Genomic DNA, 20,579 nt, shown 5'->3' on the forward strand with positions numbered 1-20,579 from the left:
CATTCATCAGTTGGAATAAAAAAAAAATTGCTCTGAGATTCCAACAGTATTGTTTGACAGTATCAGTATACAACAGTATTATCTGGATAATAATAGCATGCCAATATTTCTGTGCAGAAGTATTCCTCCTCACTACAGTGTGTCAGAAGTTCAAGAGTGGTCCCTGAGGGGTTGACCTGTACTTATTGAAATACAAATAAATATATAAATTATAATATATTTATGTACAAATTAAATGGTATACTTTTTCTGACCTGTACTTATTGAAATACAAATAAATATATAAATTATAAAATAAAAAAAATCACAATTAATAAAATTGTATTTTAAATGACTTTCACTTACTTACAAATAACCTAGTCGTTTAAAGGATATAAGCATAGTATAAAGATTTAAAAATTACAATTAATTATTTGAGGGCTTCACTGTGATGCTTAAATTCTTTTTAAATGTCATTAAATGATTCATGCTTTAAATATGCATAACAAGATTTATTTTGGTACATAATATATATAAAGATCTCAACCAATAATAACCAATCTCAGTCTTGTAAATCGAAACTGAACGTTTGAGTCTGTCCTGTGATAAGATCATGTTGTAATTAACGGGTGGGACATGTCCCACTCCTCAGCACACGAGCACTTTACACACGAGACTGTTTGAGAACACGAATGTTTATGGCTTATCTATGTATTTAACTGGCATTAATAATTTCGGACCTAATAATACATTTTATTAAAGCATACACACACACACGCACTCAAATCCTGTCCCACCCACTTCTTCAAAGTTAACTACGCCACTGAAAAAGACCCATTTCTGAACTCTGAACCAAAGCTTACAACTTCTGTCTTATTTATCGGTGAGTCCAGAATGTCCTTCTAATAATATGATGCTGTCATATTAATAACTATATTATATGTGTGTTGTGTGTTTGCTATTTAAGTCGAGTTTATTGTGAGGTTTTATTAATGAATGGCTAACGTTTATCATAAGATGTATTTATTATACATTTCTGTGAATTTGAATTCATGATTCACATCGAAGTCAATATAGTAGACAGTAAATGAAGTAATGGAGAGAGATTTCGCTATTCACCTTCTTTTTTCTGTTAGACTGGGCGGGTCGTTTGTAAATGTAGGCTAATGTAGGTCTTTCTGCTATTTATAACTTTACAGAAACAGCTTGTTTTGCTCCTTAATATTGCAAACTGTTGTTTCTTATCATATTAATAACATGTATTGTCTTAATTACACTTGTTGGCAGCACAAACAGCTGTACAGTTTCCAGTTATCTCTCTACAGCGGAAAGAAGTCTTGCTCAATCTCGGGTTTTCCTCTGAACAATGTTCCTCACAGGAAAGTTGCGCCATGACACGTAAAAATGAGTTGGGAAAGCCATTTGATGGAGAAATAACGAACTGCTCGGGAGTTGGTGTCGATATAGAGTTAGAGACGGTGAATGTGGTTAACAGTTGAGTTGCATCACAACAATGACACGTGAAATAAATCACCATCGTGTTTTAAATCAGAGAGCCTTGATTAAGTCTTGGTTAAGACAAGGCATCACAATATGTCACTCAAGCCGCCCGTCACACGCTTGAGGCGTTCAGCCAATCACAATGCACTGATATCTGGCCAATCACAGCACACCTCGCTTTTACAGAACAGAAGCTTTGTGAAAAACGCCGCATTTCAGAAGGCGGGGCATAGAGGAGAAACAATAATGTACAGTATGTAGAAAATAACGTGTTTATGCGATTTAAGGTTAAAAAACACATTTCATTACACCAAATACACAAAATAATGTTCTTTTTAGCAGCATCAGATGACCCCTTGAAAATCATTTAGTTACATGAAGGATCAAATCAAATATAAATAGGACATTAAGTTAAGAGTTAAGAGACCTATTATAAATATACTTACAATACATCTAACTATATATATATCTGTTTTTGTGTGTGTGCGTTTGTGTGTATATGTCCACCTCTTAATACCTTCATAATGACACCACGGTTATAGAAACCATAAATATTATACAGAAAGGCAGTATAACAGGGCATTGCATCACAGACAGTTATTTCATGTAGTGAGAATGAATGCCAAAACTAAAGAAAGAAATCAAATTAACACAACAGTGGCCCACACCTGCGCAATGCACATCATCCTGATGTTCTTCCACATCTTTATTAACTCAAATGTATTTATACCCTTCAAATAAAACAAATAACTCATTCCTCAAAGTAATGGCTGCAGGTACAAAACTGTTTTTGTGTCTTTTTGTTCTACACCTGGGGATTATAAACCTACGCCCAGAGGGTAGAAGCTGGAATTCTGTGCGCAAAGGATGTGAACTGTCATTTAAAATCAAACTAGTTATGCGCTGTAACTGTTTTGTGTACAAGGTCTCCACATTAAGCTGTGGGTCACCTATCAGCCTGCTGGACCACTTTACTATTTTATTGAGCAAGTTTTTATTTTTCAAAGTGAGGTTCCCAAACCAGGCTGCTAGCGCAAATGATAAAATTGACTCAATGAATGCGTGATAAAAAAGGGTCATGATGGATTTATCAATGTGAAATTGATTCAGTTTCCTCAAACAAAACAAACGCTGATGCCCTTTTTTACAGACTTGTTCACAGTTCATTCCAAATGTAAGTTTAGAGTCTATCACCATCCCCAGGTATTTATATGATTCGACACATTCAACAGTTTGACCTTTGATTGATGTAATTTCTTGTGTTTGGATTGTTTTTTTCCTAAAATCAATAAGCATGTCATTTGTTTTAACTACATTTAGTTGAAGGTGAGACGCCTCACACCATTCAACAAAGTCATTGATGACTGGACCGTGACCTGTTTCACTATCTTGGAGCAGGCTAACAATTACTGAGTCATCTGCATATTTAATTATAGTCCTGTTTTCCCACCTGCTCTGGCACATATTTGTGTACAGGATGAAAAGAAGACGTGAGAGTATGCATCCCTGTGGGGAGCCTGTTGATGAACAGACTTTTTCTGAGAGACCGCCATTCACTCTCACTCTTTGTGTCCTGTCCGTTAAAAAGTTAAGGATCCAACCGACCAGGTTATTACTTAGATCAAACTGTTCCAGCAGCCTTGTGGTTAAAATATGAGGTTGAATTGTATTAAAAGCCGATGAGAAATCAATAAATAAAAGTCTGGCATGAGAGACATTGTTATCTAAATGCTTAAAGAGTAAATTAAGTAAGGTGACTGTGGCATCTTCCACCCCCCTACGGGGGTCAAGTGAATGCTCCGTTTTCCTCAATATTTCAGACCTCACTAATTTTTCAAAAACTTTCATTACTATTGATGTGAGTGCCACTGGTCTGAAATCATTAAGATTTTTGGTGTTGTTAGATTTGGGGACAGGAATTGTGCCTCTAAAGATTTGTTAAAAATGTAGTGGAAAGGAGTACTCAATTGCTTTGCACAGGTTTTGAGTGTGCGCCCACAGATGTTATCTGGACCATGACTTTTATTAACTCTTATAGAGAGGAATGCTTTGTGCACTTCGGTTTGTGTTATATTAAAATGTTGAATGTCTACAAGCTGTTTACTCAAATTGTCGATCTCATCTCTAAAATCAAAAATATTAAACCGATTGTAAAATTGAATAAGAGCACTGGCCAGCTCAGTATCTGAGCTGAAGCCATCCAAGGTGACTGGGCTGCTGCTTTTTAAGATTCTGGAGGCCTGCTATGGTTTTCATACTGTCCCAGGCTGATCCAAGATTGTTTGTTGCCATCTGGTTCTCCAGTTTATATTTATAGTCTCGTTTTGCTTTGAGAATTCCTATTTTTAAATCCTTTTTTGCTATTTGTAGTTCAGCAATGTCACCCCCCTTAAAACATGATTGTTTTTTCTGTAAACTATCTTTAACAGTTTTAGTTATCCATGGTTTGTTATTAGGATAAATTTTCACCTGTTAACATGGGACAATCATGTCTCTACAAAAGGCAATATATGAGCATGTCACATCAGTCCATTCATTTAGGTCATCCCCACAAGACTTTTTAAACATTTCCCAGTCTGTACAATCAAAACAGTCTTGTAAGCATAGTATTGATTCATCAGTCCAGTCTTTAATTACTCTAACTTGAGCTTTATGTCTTTTTAGGACAGTTTTATATGTTGGCAGCAAATGCACACAGTTGTGGTCCGCTGAACCCAGCGGCGGTAAAGGCAGTGATTTGTAAGCGTCTTTTATAGATCCATAGCAAAGGTCCAGGGTTTTATCCTGTCTAGTAGGACAGGAAACATACTGGTAAAAGTTTGTAAGTGTTTTCTTAAGACATACATGGTTAAAATCACCCAGTATAAAGTTTGGTGCCTCAGGTGAGAGTGATTGTAATTTCTGCACGGTTTCGAAGATGGTGTTAGAGGTCGACGCATCATTCGCCCTTGGGTGAATATAGACTGTCTTAATAAAAACTTGTGGAACTTCACGGGGTAGGTAGAAAGGTTGTAGTGATACTGATAAAAGTTCAACATCTGATGTACAGATACGCTCTCTTACAGTCACAGAAGTGCAGTATCGTTTGTTAAAATATAAACATACCCTGCCACCTTGAGATTTCCCCGTTACCTCTCTCTCCCGATCACGATGATAAGGTGCCCCAAATCCATCAATTGACACGTCGGTGTCCTGATCATTCTCCGTCAACCAGGTCTCTGTGAAAGCCAGGACACAACACTCCCTGAAGTCCTTCAGAAAACTGACGTTCCCCTGGAGCTCATCCATTTTATTCCTCAGGGACTGGATGTTCCCTAGGATCATGGTGGGTAGAGGAATGCGAGAAAGCCACTGTTTTCGGAAGCATTGCCTGACGCCTCCCCGCTTACCTCGCTTTCTCTTTGTTGCCGCTATTTTCCCCCCTGGGTTTTTTAGGATACAATCAGGCAGTTGTAGCATGATGTCTGTCCCACACATTCTCCCACAGTTCAATTGCAGCAGTGTGGTTCTGGTGTACTGTAGCTTTCCATGGCTAACAGCTCCTTTGACGAAGTCGGAGATAATTAATCCAAGGAAGAGCGTCCAAAGGACAGAAAGAGTTCTAATGTCCATTGTGTATACGCCCATACATAAACGACGCTATAAACCGGACCCGTAAGAACTTTTCCAATAAAATAAAGAAGGAAAACACAAACACGAATGCTCTAAAACTTCCACGCCAAACTTTCACACACTCTCACTCCCACTGCCAGTCGCAGCGTGCGCAAGCGCCCAAATAGCCCCTAGGACTCTCATCTTCACGAAGAGTCTCCCGCCGGTCTGCGCTGTGGCCGCAAGGAAAAGACCAGTTAATAGCTACAGCTTGACTCGGAAACTGAGCGCTCCTTACATATTCTTACGCAAACTTAAACGTAGCTTTAAATCTTGCAGATACCATCAGAATACAATGCATAAAGCAATAAAATAAAGTCAAAAATGAAACTTAACATACCATACTCTAATGGTTTTTCATCTTTACGAGTCTTTCACAGAGCCGGTGCCGAGGAGATGTGTGATGGTTTTTCTCTGTCATTTAGTACTATTGTATTTAGATTTACAGTAGGCGAATATTTTTCCAGAATTCACAGAAAATCTACAATAACATACTGTACATGATGTATACAGTAAGAAACCTGATAAAACAGTAATAATACTGAAATAAAAAATGGTTTAAAGTGATGCAGTTTGCTTGCCCTGACTAATACGCTCTCTGACCATCCAATCAAAGAACGAGAAAAAGCTGACATTATCGTACACCTACTAGATGGCCCTGGTGCTGCCAACTCGAAATCTTATTGGTTAAAGCAACGGTTTCATTGCCACTGATTTTAAACTACAGACGGATCCACTGTTGAAGGCCCTAGACAGAATTCTTTGACCCTGGCAACACAATTGCTGAAATATGATTGGATAAAAGCTCTAATATATACATACACTACTTGAAGCAGTGCAACCAAGAGAAAAGCTGTGAAATGAAGAGAACAGACTATCGGAAATAATTTAATACATAGTCATGGAAAAATATATTAAAACTAAGTCAGTGATTCTGATAGTGTTTGGCCAGCAGAAGAGGCTTTGCTGGCCCTGATGGCCCACCACTGATATACATATACATACACACACACACACACACACACACATATAAAACACTAATTAATCATTTTTTTCTGAAATAATTCACGCTTAATTTCACCTAACACTGAAGTTTTTTTAAGTATTATATTGCAATAATTTCACATGCAATATTCAAATTACTGTGCAAACAAAACAAAGACAGTATATATTTAAATATTTGTTTAGTGGCATCTTTTTTATGACTAAAGGTGAGTATCACTGATACAACTGATGTTTCTATGAAATAAATGAGAGCTATCAGTAATAATAGTAATAGTCAGTATGCATGGCAGAGTGCAAGGAGAAAGCCACTGCTCTCCAAGTAGAACACTCCAATTACAGTGCTTTATTTTTTATCTCGCACTTCTCTCAATATCACAATAGTGTCATGATGGGCTAATGAAACAGGCTAAGGTGCGCTTTATTTTGCGCCATTCAAGTAGCCTACCATCGGCACCTAAATAGGCTGTGGAACCTGAAAACTATACACAAATAGACCTATTAATGATAAAAAAAGAACAAGAAAAAATACAACCTGAGCCTGTCGCTCACAAACAATACCCTTACTAGGCTAGAGAAGCATCAACAAAAGTCGCACTGGTGGTGGTGACGTGATGGGTCAAATGTCATATCGTTGTTGCATATGTGTAGTGGTAATTTAGACATACAAATATTGCACATATCTTCATCCACACTACTACTCGCCCGCAAGGAGTTAATTATCCTCCCGCACCCCCGCCCGTGAATTTTAGGAATGTCACAATCCAATTGTTTTAGCCACTTTTATGCGGGTACCTGCGGGTACCCAACCCGTTGCAGGACTCTAGTTTGGCCCTGTTTTTCTGCATCTGGGCCAGGACAGCTTGCCATCATTGATGGAACAATGAATTATGAATTATACCAGCAAACTCTAAAGGAAAATTTCAGGACATATGTCCGAGGAATGAATCTCAAGAGAAAGTGGGCCATTCAGCAAGACAACGACCCCAAGCATACAAAGTCATTCTACCAAAAAGTTGTTAAAGAAGAACAAAAGAAGCTTTCACACTAGAGGAACTTTTTCATAGTCCTAGAACTATTGGTGGAAGTTCCCACTTTTTGGCACCTTCGCACCACAGGAACTGTAGTGTCGTCTGCCTCAGCTCCGAAGAATCACACTCAGTCTGGGGTTTTGCTTTCAGAAGAAAAGACTTTATTTCAAGGAGAATAAAGCCGAGAGTTCCTTGCAAGGAGATCTCTCGAATGTTATGTGGTATCTCCTTATATACCATATACATGGCGTTCTCAATATTCCATAATTTTCCTTATGCTTACAATTCAATCCCCAGAGAGAAGGGGCCCCTATTTTGTCTGGTAAGGAGAAAGACCCTTTTCACAGATGTTTCTCATCTGTGTCTGGACATTCTGGTCACGTAGGCATCTTTCTTCCTATACTACAACCATAGGATTATAATGGAATAATAACTATAGACATATGTGGCTAAATTCACCTTGATTATACTTGATTAATAGAAAATCTTATTAATAAAAATCTTCTACAGAACTAGGAATGGTTTTAGTAGGAATTCCATTTGGGGGAACTAATTAAGCTCCTACTTCAGAGTAGTGTCTAAAACAGTTCAATAGAAACTAAGTTTACGTAAGTGTGTGCTGAATGGCTAAATGCATATGAAACACTGGCTAAACAGCATTTTTAAAAAGCCATGTAAACATATTTACTCCACGAACATGGAAAACAGCGATACCAGCATTTACCAGTTGTCTGTAGCATTGTGTTCTTTTTCTCAGCTTTGATTATCTGTAACACTGCAAGTTGTCATTGAAAGAGCAAAAAGTTGGGCTAAGGGACAAAATTTTCTGTCGCATAAATTGTGCGTATACATTCCATCTCCGTTATCATGAAACCCATGAAACACAACAAAAACACAGCTCTGATCACGGCCTCCTTAATTAATTGGTTGTTGATGTTTGTAAAAGCAGCGAATAAAGACGTTGTTATTGACTGCTTCAGAGTTCCTGCTGCCAGTGTGAATGCAACCAGGAAAACAGCCCGAGGGGGAAATTGGTTCTCCAGGAACCACCCTGCTGGCTAGTTCCAACATGATGCGAAAGCCTTTAAAGCTAATGTTTTTGAATGGCTGAGTCAAAGTCCAGATCTTAATCCAATTGAAATGTTGTAAAAAGGAGCTGAAGCAAGCCGTTTATAGGAGAAAACCCAGCAACATCACAGAGCTGAAGTGGTTTTGTACTGAGGAATGGGATAAAACTACTACAAGTCATTGTGCAGGACTGATCAGCAGTTACAAGAAATGCAGTTATTGATGCAAAAGGGGGTCACACCAGATACTGAAATCAAAGATCCACATACTTTTGCACCGCACAGATATGTAACACTGGATCATTTTTTTTCTCAATAAATAAACGACAAAGAAAATATTTTTGTCTTATTTGTTTTTATTGGATTCTTTTTGTCTACTTTCAGGACTTCTGATGTTTTGGGTCATATTTATGCAGAAATATAGAAAATTCTAATGGGTTCACTAACTTTTAAGCAGCTCTGTGTGTGTATATATAAATAAATAAATATATATATATATATATATATATATATATATATATATATATATATAAATAAACACACACACACACATATATAAGTCAAATGGTATTTATGAATGTATTTTATGAATGTATTTTATAAATGTCTTTGAAAAGAGCATCTGCTAAATGCCTTACAGTAAATGATGTAGATTAAATTAAACATGAGCTGTTGGGCTGTTTTATAATCATATTGTTCACGTTTTGATTTACTATGATTTTGAACAGGTCAGTTTGAGATTGAGAAACCAGAATGTCTCACACTGTCATACCCATGAACTCTTCAACGCTCGTCATCCAGCTGCAACCAGCAACACAAACAGCTCATGATACGATGGAGACAAATGCTCCTGGACCTGTTTATGTACAACAGATGACGGGAGCCGCACCTCTTCATGGACTTCAGGCATTTCTGAAAGGCCAACCGAAAGCCCTTGGGGTGAGAAATGTCTCATAAGTAAGGAATAATGTACATCCAGCCGGTTGTTCTAGCAGAATAAACCCCGACAGGGTGATCAGGACCCCGACGCGAAGTGGAGGATGGATGTACATTATCCCGCTTATTACACGGCTACTTGCCACATAAGTAAATAATTAGATGCAAAATATTGATTTGAGTTGAAATATTTGAATGCAAAGCTTCCGTGAAGACAGCAGTTGCGAGCAAGCGGCAAGTTCAAACTAGACGGACATTTAAGGGAAACGGTGCAGTCAAACCACGTATTACACAACATTTCACCACAAAATAATTAAGGCAATAAAAGAATTAAGGTGAAAATGTTTTAAAACCTTACCAGTTTGTTAGTTCTCCTATAATCCATTACAGCGTCCAAAACAATCGTAGCAAAATGCCAGCTGCTGCGTTAGTATGAAACGAGAGCGAGTACTGCGATACCAGGATGACATAATTAAACAATTGTACACTATTTTGAATCAAGTTTTAATACTTTATTAGCTAAACAAACGTAAAGCTTCCACCAAGAAAAAAAATAGTTCAAGCAAGAGTAAAGCGCCGACTGCTGTTACCCGGATAAGCCTGTGTTATTAGCTTTTACCGGTTGTTATCCAGGGATAACATTCCTTGGAATGTTGCGACTGACCAATCGGAATCAAGTATTCCACAGAGCCATGTAATAAACTCAAATATATGACCCTGGGGGCATATTACAGAAAGAACCTAACTTTAAAATCTTATCTTATCTGTTTGGTAACCATGGTAATTTCAGTTAGGACCACATTTAGAACAAAAGCTATTACAGAACAGCATTTCCTAAGTGTATTATCTTATCTTAACTACAGATTGGAAAGGGGGTATTACAGAAACCTCTTAACTTGACAAAAAATCCTAAATCCTAATCCTGTCTTAAATTTAGGACAAACCCACAGCTGTCCTAACTTCAAAATTATTTGAAAGCTAATGGAAAAACTGCTTACAATTGCACTGTCCACCAATGGTATTGCATTTATTAATAATTGAAAATGAAGAACAGAGATATACTGGTAGAAAGACTCTTGGAGGACCCTGAAGATGTGTTACATTTTGATGACAAAACACTTATAAGTAATTACAGACTGCCACGCAATTTATTACAGTTGGCACAGGAACTGCAACCAGCATTACAGAGACCAACAAAGCGTCACGGAGCCTTACCGGTTATAGTGCAAGTGACTAATGCCTTACATTTTTTTGCAAAAGGCAATTTTCAAAGTGAAGTAGCTTCTATTATTTTGTTTACCTCATCTGCAGCTAGCGCAGTGTTGGTTGCTTGGTAACAGACCTGCGAGTGCATTGTCGAGCTTGATAATGCAATTTAAGATTTCCTAATTAGAGATAAGATACAGTTTTGTGAGATAGGATAAGAATCCCAAAACAAGTTAAGATTTGCTTATGTAATATGAATTTCTGAAAAATCCTAATTTAACCTATCACATCTTATGTTAAGACCTAAGATAAGACACTTTCTGTAATACGCCCCCTGGACCACAAAACCAGTCTTAAGTCGATGGGCTATATTTGTAGCAATAGCCAAAAATACTTTGTATGGGTCAAAATTATCGATTTTTCTTTTACGCCAAAAATCATTAGGATATTAAGTAAAGATCATGTTCCATGAAGATATTTTAGTAAATTTTCTACCGTAAATATATAAAAACTTCATTTTTGATTAGTAACATGCATTGCTAAGAACTTCATTTGGATATTTTTAAATGTGATTTTCTCAATCTTTTTAATTATTTTTGTACTCTCAGATTCCAGATTTTCTCAGCCAAATATTGTCATATTCTAACAAACCATACATCAATGTAAAGCTTATTTATTCAGCTTTCAGGTGATGTATACATCTCAATTTCAAAAAATTTAACACTAATTTTGTGGTCCAGGGTCACATATACAGATTTTTTATTTGTGTATGTCATTATGAATAAATTCTAAACGAGGAGCGGTGCACACATTTAAGTAATAGTTCACCCAAAAATGAAAATATGATGTTTATCTGCTTACCCCCAGGGCATCCAAGATGTACGTGACTTTGTTTCTACAGTTGAACACAAACAGAGACTTTTAACTCAAACTGTTGCAGTCTGTCATTCCTGTAATGTAAGTGGATGGGAATCACGGCTTTGAGAGTCAGAAGATATGAACAAACAAAACCAAATTAAACCCTTCAGCTCGTGACGATACATTGTGCATGAGGCGTCTTCTTCTTGGTTTACTGCAGATCGCAGACTTATAAGTGCATCCCCACCACCTATCTCTCAAATGGACCATTGACACTCTATCTACAATCTGAATTAGGAATGTCAATGGTCCATTTAAGAGATAGGTGGCGATAATGCACTTATAAGTCTACGATCTGCAGTAAAGCAAGAAGACGCATCATGCGCCGGTTGAAGAAGAGGACGCGAACACGCTCAGGACAGTTCAGATATTGAGATGAAAATCAGAGGTAAAAAAACTATATACATACTGTTCAGTTTCTTGCACAGACCGATCATTTTGTGTCTTTACAAATTAGTGTATCGTCACAAGCTGCAGGGTTTAATTTGTGTATGTTTTATGACTCTCAAAGCAGTGATTCCCATCCACTTACATTATAGGACTGACAGACTGCAACGGTAAAGATAAACATCAAATTTTCATTTTTGGTGAACTATTCCTTTAACAAAATATACACAATATTTATTGAAGAATGTGACTTATTGTCTTGGTGGCAGTGCAGGAAAGACACCAGTATAAGATTAGGTTTATCAATTACAGAGTAAAATAGTAAAGTTTACAGTGGATCAGTCACAGAGAACATAAAGGAGTTGCAAACTATCAAAAAATTTAAAGTAATCCAATCTTGCACATCTGCAAATACAATGACATTCATACAATGCTAATTCCAAACTTGCAAAATATATTTTGGGGGATAGTTTTCTAGTACAATCGTAAGTCCATAACTACAGCTGCCATATTGTATATTTTATATTGTTCCGCTTTATGAAAGACTCTCATGCCACTCACACTTTCTGTGTTCTTTTTGTCCCTCACAGACGGTCCAGATAATGATCGGTCTGATTACTCTGCTGTTTGGCATTGTGTCTACAGTTTATGCTGAACCCATCTTTGTCTATACTGGTATTCCTTACTGGGGATCTCTCATCGTAAGAAACAATTATACAATTACGTTTTCTGTCTATTATAATACAAGCTACATTTTCCAGTGCAAGCCTCAATTTTGTATTTTCTCTCTCTTCTCAGTACATTACCGCAGGTTCACTCTGCATTGCTGCAGAAAACAAAATTAATTCTCCCTCCGGATTTTGTTTGGTATGTACACAACACTTATTTTTGGGGTCTAAGCACCAGCTGGAAGTACAGAAATAGTGTTCTGTTGTGTTTTTACTGTTTTCCTAGACTGGTTTATACTGATTTCTTCTTCCCGTCTTTTGGGCATCAATGACCATAATTCACAATTTGATCTTTACGTCCTGAATGCACCACCCACACTTAATGACCACTCTGGAGGCCTTTGCTGCCGTACATGCCATACCATGGATGCAGCAGGCGCAATGATATTACGCAGCGCCTGAAAATAATCCCCAGTATGGCATGTATGGCAGCAAAGTTCCTTGATTATTACGCCGGAATGAGAATATAGTTCCTAGCAATTTCAGCCTAGAAAAACACAACTTTTCATTTTCCGTCAGTCTTAGTACACAATGTAACTACAGAAGAGTCAAGTTTTAAATAGGAAAATTTCAAAACTCTTTGGTCATTTTTGAGCGAGATGCCAACGGTCTAATCAGATTCAATGATCAATGCTAAGCTAAGCTAAAAGTGCTACTGCCAGACCCGGAGATCAGCTGAATGGATTCGAAAATGGTAAAACTGTTTAACTCTAGGGGAGTTGGAAAATGAGCCCATTTTCAAAAATAGTGGTTATAGAAATAGTGTTCCTTTAAACCTGTTATATTGTATTATGACAACATTTTTTTTGAACCTAAATTTCAATACCGTGATAAAAGTATTAGCAATTAATCGCAACATGAAAATTTGATACCAGCACATCCCTACACTGGAGCGGGCTCAGGGACTGGAGCCGACACTGGAGCGGACGACGGGCCTGAGAGTAGGGTGGCCGGTGGGCTTGGCTTTGAAGCAGCTGGCGGACGTGACAGAAGAGCACCCGGCGGGCTGGTTCCAGATCGGGGCCGGATGCTCTCCAGACACCGGAGGATCCCTTCCCTCTAGCTTAGCCCTGTGGTATCTGGGAGGTCAACGGGATGGTAGTAATTTCCCCCGATCCAGAACAGTTGATGGTGGCATCGTCCAACGCCGTCACCGCGGTGAGCCACAGAATTCCCGCGCGTACTCGACGAAAGGGAGATCTCTGTGGGCTGGGGCGGAGAACCGAGTGGCTACTTCCATGGCCATGTGGAGAAAACAGGGAAAACAAAAAAACTAGGGCTGTCAAATGATTAATCACGATTAATCACATCCAAAATAAAAGTTTTGTTTACATAATATATGTATGTGTACAGGGTATATTTATTATGTATATATAAATACACACACATAAATTATATATTTAGAAAATATTTACATGTATATACATTTATATATTTATATTCTTATATTTTATATTATATATAAACATATTTAATATATAAACATAACATATTCTTCTTAAATATATACATGCATGTGTGTGTATTAAAAAAAACATCAAAAATGGATTGTGATTAATCGTGATTAATCATTTGACAACCCTAAAAAAAAAACTTTCTACGTATACCAAAATTACACACTGCAGCAACAACAAAAAACACTTTCAAAACACGGAAACAAAATGGGAAGAAGGGGCGCCGTTTACTTTTGTAGGTCTAGTCTTTTGTCATGGTGCACCTACTGTGAGGAGATGTGGGAGAATCCAGAACAATCCGACTTTACTTACAAATACATGGGGAACATGCATGTAGCACACGGGGATTGATGGTTAAGAGCCCGAGAGCCCAATCACCTTCGAGTGGTAACAAAACGAGCCAATGGTACACAGTGTACCTTGGTCTGCTGGATTTGCATCGCGAGCTCCGCCCCGCTGTGTGGGTATATAAGGAGCAGCGCAAGCAACTCGCATCCAAGTTTTGCTGAGGAGCCGAGCCCAGTGACCCGGCCGTTCAGCGGAACAGCGATGTGGCAAAGGGACGTAACGTCTCCATTCCCTCCTTCTAACGAGGGTTACATACAAAACCTAGATGTTCCCTTTCAGTCACGTTCTACGTTACGTCAGAAAGAGACTGACGAATGGGGTCCCTTACAAAACGCCACATGGCTGTCTTCCAGTGACCCATGTGAGTGATAGAACCCTGTCGTGAGGCCAGCACGAGTGAGGGCCTATACCTGACACAGAATGCACTGGGTAGCATATTCCAGCTGGACATATGCTAGCAGGCTGCCTGCTCATAGGAGGACTTACAAAGGCATGTATCAACCGAGAGGTGGTGATACACATCTGAGGTACCCAGCCCACAGGGTGGAAGTTTCAACGACAGAGCTTGGCAAGGTGCTTGCGAAGGGGAAGACACATGAAGAGACTTACTGTGGAAATACACACGTGGGATTGCCCAAAAAAGGGGAATCACAACACATGGAGGCACCTAGTCCCACACAGGGCTGACCGATAGGGCATGCACGCAAGTGCTGGACATCAACAGTGCTGGAGGAACCCAGGGTTCTGAACTGAGGAACTCACCTGAGGGGAATCGCGCACGCATCCAGTCCGTGAAGTGGAATGGCGCAGCAAGCGGATTGACACCATTCAGGTCCTTACTGGCTCGAAGGGAGCCCCTGCAGTGCCGATAGAATAACTGCGAGGTCCCAAGAGCGAACTTGATGAGGGCGAGGTGATTGAGCCTCCTGGTCCTTCTCAGGAACCTGATGACCAGATCATGCTTCCCAAGAGACTTACCATCAACAGGGTCATGGTGAGCCGAAATGGCGGCCACATAAACCTTCAGGGTGGAAGGAGACAGCCTTCGTTCCAACCCTTCCTGAAGAAAGGAAAGCACTGACCCGATCGGGCATCTCCAGGGGTCTTCACGACATGAAAAACACCAGGTAACGAAGAGGTTCCACTTCAAACCATAGGCGTGTCTGGTAGACAAGGCTCTAGCCGAGGTGATGGTAGCTACCACCTGAAGTGGCAAGTTACCTAAACCTTCTGTGACCCGTCCAGAACCCACACATGTAGGTTCCAAAGATCGGGACGCTGGTGCCAGAGGGTGCCCCGTCTCTGAGAAAGAAGGTCTTTCCTCAGAGGAATTGGCCAGGGAGGGGCTGTCGCGAGGAGTCCAAGTTTGGGGAACCAGGTCTGGCCAGGCCAAAAAGGCACAACCATGAGGACCTGCTCCTCATCCTCCCTGATCTTGCACAATGTCTGGGCAGTGGGAATTTTTTGGAGAGGCAAACAGGTCTACCTGAGCGTCTCCGAAGGCAAGGCAAGGCAAGGCAAGTTTATTTATATAGCACATTTCGTACATGATGGTAATTCAAAGTGCTTTACATAAAAAAAGTAAAATAATCATGAAGAAAAAAAATAAAATAAATAAAAACAAGCAATTTTAAAACTCTGAAAATGATTTAAAAATTGACTATTTAAAATGAATTTAAAACAGTTAAAATAGAAAGTGATTTTACATAAAATACAGTGAATATGTAAGATACAGTGCAATCATTTCTGACATTGCACAGTGCTCATTCAATAAATGCACAGCTAAACAGATGAGTTTTGAGTCTGCATTTAAAATGTGACTAATGTTTTAGCACAACTGATCTCTTCTGGAAGCTGATTCCAACTGCTGGCAGCATAATAACTAAAAGCAGATTCCCATTGTTTTGTGTGAACCCTTGGTATTTCTAACTGACTCGAGCCTAATGATCTGAGTGCTCTGTTAGGTTTATATTCAGTGAACATATCTCCAATATATTTTGGTCCTAGATCATTGAGTGATTTATAAACGAGTAAAAGTACTTTAAAATCAATCCTTAATAGAACTGGATGCCAGTGTAAGGACCTGAGAACTGGTGTGATATGCTCAGATTTTCTGGTTCTAGTCAGAATCCTGGCAGCAGCATTCCGTATCAGCTGCAGCTGTCTAATGGTCTTCTTGGGAAGGCCGGTGAAGAGACCATTAAAATAGTCCACCCTGCTGGTGATAAAGGCATGAACAAGTTTCTCCAAGTCTTGACTGGAAACAAAACATCTAATTCTTGCAATGTTTTTAAAATGATAGTATGCTGATTTAGTTACTGCTTTGACATGACACCTGAAACTAAGGTCTGTCTCCAGAATCACACCCAAGATTCCTTACTTGATTTTTAGTTGTTTGACCCCTAGAGGCAAGGTATGCATTCACTTTGAAAAACTTCATCTTTTTTTCCAAATGCAATGACTTTTTTTTTTTTCCTTGTTTAACTGAAGAAAGTTCTGGCAACTGTTAATTTCATCAATGACTTGGCAGAGGGAGTCAAATGGGGCTGTAGTCATTTGGCGATAAGGCTAGGTAAATCTGGGTATCATCAACATAGCTGTGATAGGCAGTTTGGTTCTTTTTCATTATTTGACTTCACCTGATCAAATACAAACAAAAAAAGAGCAGTGCAAGAATTGAGCCTTGTGGGACTCCTCATGTCATGGACGTCAACTTAGACTTATGCTCTCCTAGACTCACATAATAGCCTCTCCCTTCTAAGTATGACCTGAACCATTTGAGTACCATCCCAGAAACCCCGACCCAGTTTTCCAGTCTCTCTAGTAGTATGTTATGATCGACAGTGTCAAACGCAGCACTGAGATCTATGTGTCCCAGAAAGAAGTGAGGCGTTCACTACTTCTAAGAGATCTGCTTCTAAACAGTTAAGCACACTTAAAAAAAAAGATGTGGGAAGTGTGTCAAGATAGCAGGTTGACGATTTTAGGTGCTGCACTATTTCTTCCAAAATTTTGCTATCAGTTGCTTCAAAAATAGACATAGTATCTTTTTGATATTGCAGCCAAATCTGTCTGACCTCTGCATTACTTGATGTGCTAATCTCCTTCCTGATATTGATGATCTTCTCAGAAAAGAAGGAAGCAAACTCATTGCATTTGCTGTTTGAGAGCATTTCACTGGGAATCTGACATGGGGGGGTTTGTCAGTCTCTCAACAGTGGCAAAAAGAGTACGAGTGTTGTTTAAGTTACTGTTTATAAGGTTTGAGAAGAAATTCTGTCTAGCTGTGGCTAGTTTCACATTAAAAGCATGAAGGCTGTCTTTATAGATGCTATAGTGAATTTCAAGTTTCGTCTTCTGCCACATCCACTCGGCTTTTCTGCATTGTCTTTTAATAGTCTGAACTGCTATTGATCTTCTCCAAACTGATTTCTGTCTGTTTGTTTTCTTACTGACTATTATTGGAGCAATATCATCAATAACATTCTTAATAGAGCCCTGCACGGGCCTCAAATCTAGGCCCGAGCCCGGCCCTGGCCCGAGACGCTCAGGCCCTAGCCCGACCCGTGTCCAACAGCTCATCAGAATTATCAGCCCGAGTCTGAGATGAGGCCGGTTTTTGTTATTTTTTTTATTAAACAGCGGCAGCCTGCCCTATTTGCAGCCATTAAAATAGGTAAGTTTTGTTAGTTGTGTTTCTTTTAATTTCTTTATTAAGTTAATTTAGACAAATGTTTGGAGCATTTTTATTTAAATGACGATTAAGCAGCCGAGCCGACAGCGAGTAAAACATGTTTGATCAATTTAGCCTCTCAAATCAACGCTAATACTTTACTTGGCTACAATAAAATCCATATATATAAAACACTTCAAGCATACAGTAGGTGGACATCCAAAACGTTACTTCTACCGCCGCTCGTACCGCCGCCGCGGCGTCTGCAAAGTGCATTTGCAGCTTTTGACCGCTGAGTGGCGCTTTAATCACAAGTTTTCAAACAAGCGCATCAATGCACATTTTCGCAAATAGACGTCAGTTTTGCCTCGCTGATGTGTTACATTTGACGGCTGCAGACAGGGAAAATGAAAGAAAAACACTATAGTTAAACTATTTAATATTCACAGATAAAAGTTTGGTAATTATGAAGTTATGTGCATTTCTTAGAACGAATTCAAGCAAGATAAATGTCAAGCCTCTGCCTGTGCTTATATTTTCTCTAAACTACAAAGTATTACACCATATTTTAGATTTGACACATTTAATAGGTGTGCAGTATTATTTATATAATATGAATTATGTGTTATATTATTCAAAATAAATTGTGTTTTACTTTGCACCGTAGCATTAAAAGTGGTAGCCTATTTTAGTGAGCTAGGCTACATGGATTTATATGCAAAATGTCAATATTCTCATATATTAGGCCTATATTTTAATTTATATTTTAAAATGCCTTTAATAAAACAACATGCATTTTTGTTATTTGTTACCAGTCCTTTATTTTGACAGACAACTTCTTGGGAAAATATATTTGTCTGTAGACTGATTAAGAAATTGTTGCGTGTTTTATAAATTATTTTCTTTATTTTAGTAAAACGTGAGGCACTGTATAATTTCGTTCCCATTATTTAGGCCTAATTAAAATAAGAAACGAATAAATTAAACCTGCACGATTTAGCTAAATCATTGAAATTCTAAAGAATGGACTGATTAATAAAACGTCCTCACGATCAAACTCAAGTTCTCTCATTATAATCACCAAAGTTCAAATGATGTAAAAAAGAGCTTCATTAATAGACAACTTCAATGATTGTAAAGGGAGCCGCCGTTACTTGCTTACATAGAATTTAAGTAAAAAAAATAAAAATAAATTGCAGCCGCATTTAAATGCAGGTGTGTAAAATCTCTGCGTGCAAGATTTGCGCTGCGCGAGTGATGCTGAGTTCACGCGCAGCATTTATTCTCATTTGTTTTATCTTCATTACAAATCTTGTTTGGTTTTATTTTGGATAATTGCATGTAAAAAATAATTTACATTGTAATGCATATGCAAAATGTGAATAATTATTCATATTTAAGTGTTTGTGCGAAAATTATTAACGCGCATGCAGGACAGGGAGGCGCCCTCTAGATCACTTGATTTTTTTCCTGATAATGAATTAACTTAAAATTGTGGTGTCTCACATACATGATAAATATATCTACAGAAAGCTTGAAATGTCTTTTAAACGAATCAATTCAGAACAAAAGCATTATGTAATCTGTGAAGGTTGTATTTCTCTTTAAAGCCGCGTTCATGTTGAGAGAGTCAGCACTGTGAATTTCATCTTGCAGCCGACAAGAAAAACATTTGTTTATTAATAAATAATTTAAATGTCTCCTTTTTTACAATTATTCGGCTACTTCTGCCTGTGCTTTGGGGCAAACTTAATGCATGTGCTTGAGCGCGGAATATAAGGCTCATTATGGATTATAGATGTAAATGTAATATAAACCTGCGATTAGTTGAATAATGACAAATGAACGACTAGTAACTAGAAAAATCTTACATGGGAGGCAGACCTATTAAATACCCCCTAGACATCTCTGTTAAAGTTTTTAAAGCATTTTATACGCGTTTGCATAAATTCTTCTTTCAGAATGGTCTGTAATGGAGAGATGCTTTAACCTTTTTTTTTTTTTCATTTTTGTGTTTTTTCCTCTGAAAATTGAAATAAAATTGATTTTTTTTTTTTTTTTTTTTTGAGAATGGCCAACCCTTCTCTGCAGATATTGTTGCTTCTGGTTTGTGCATTCTAAAAATAATAAAAAAAAAAAAAAAAAAAAAAAAAAAAAAAAATAATAATAATAACTCCAACAACAACAATAATGTCTCCAAAAACTCCAAAATGTTTTTTTTTTTTTTTTTTTTGTCATGTCTGTAACGCATATATTCCCAAATCTAAAAAAGCCTAGGCTATAAAACATCATAGACGGATCATACTGATGTCTGGACTCTGTTTGGGATTTAGAAAAACACAAAGAGATGGTTCCATATATGGTTATGAAAAGGTTACATTCTGTGAGAATTTATATTTCATAGTCTAAAAAAAAATATTGTTTAGACGAAACAAAATAAAATTAATGCAGCAAATTTTTTTTTTTTTTTTTGAGTTAAGGCAACTTCCTCTGAAGTTATAATAACTAATAAACTATATTGCGCTATACAGTAGTCAACATTTGAAGTGGATCAAAACCTTTCTTCAAAGTTGCCCTAAAACCAAAATGACGAGTCCTATCTAAACCTGTTCTGCAAATTTGATACCCTCAGAAGACACTGTCCATATGAAAGACCAGGAGATTCACACCTTTATATCAACCCCCACAAGCTATACATA

At 38.0% G+C, this 20,579-nt stretch overlaps 1 protein-coding gene across 1 annotated transcript in view; it reads left to right on the plus strand.

The window, feature by feature from the left end:
• The first annotated feature begins 738 nt into the window (after positions 1-738).
• Positions 739-20,579, plus strand: part of LOC109089715 (membrane-spanning 4-domains subfamily A member 4A-like) — a 37,477-nt gene continuing 17,636 nt past the window's right edge. The window contains exons 1-4 of the mRNA XM_042722883.1: positions 739-862; positions 8,959-9,169; positions 12,268-12,378; positions 12,476-12,544. Of these exons, the coding sequence (XP_042578817.1) occupies positions 8,984-9,169; positions 12,268-12,378; positions 12,476-12,544 (366 nt within the window). The 5' untranslated portion in view covers positions 739-862; positions 8,959-8,983. The remainder of the gene's footprint in view (positions 863-8,958; positions 9,170-12,267; positions 12,379-12,475; positions 12,545-20,579) is intronic.

This window comes from Cyprinus carpio, chromosome B4 (genome assembly GCF_018340385.1).
Source record: "Cyprinus carpio isolate SPL01 chromosome B4, ASM1834038v1, whole genome shotgun sequence".
Taxonomy (NCBI): Eukaryota; Metazoa; Chordata; class Actinopteri; order Cypriniformes; family Cyprinidae; genus Cyprinus; species Cyprinus carpio.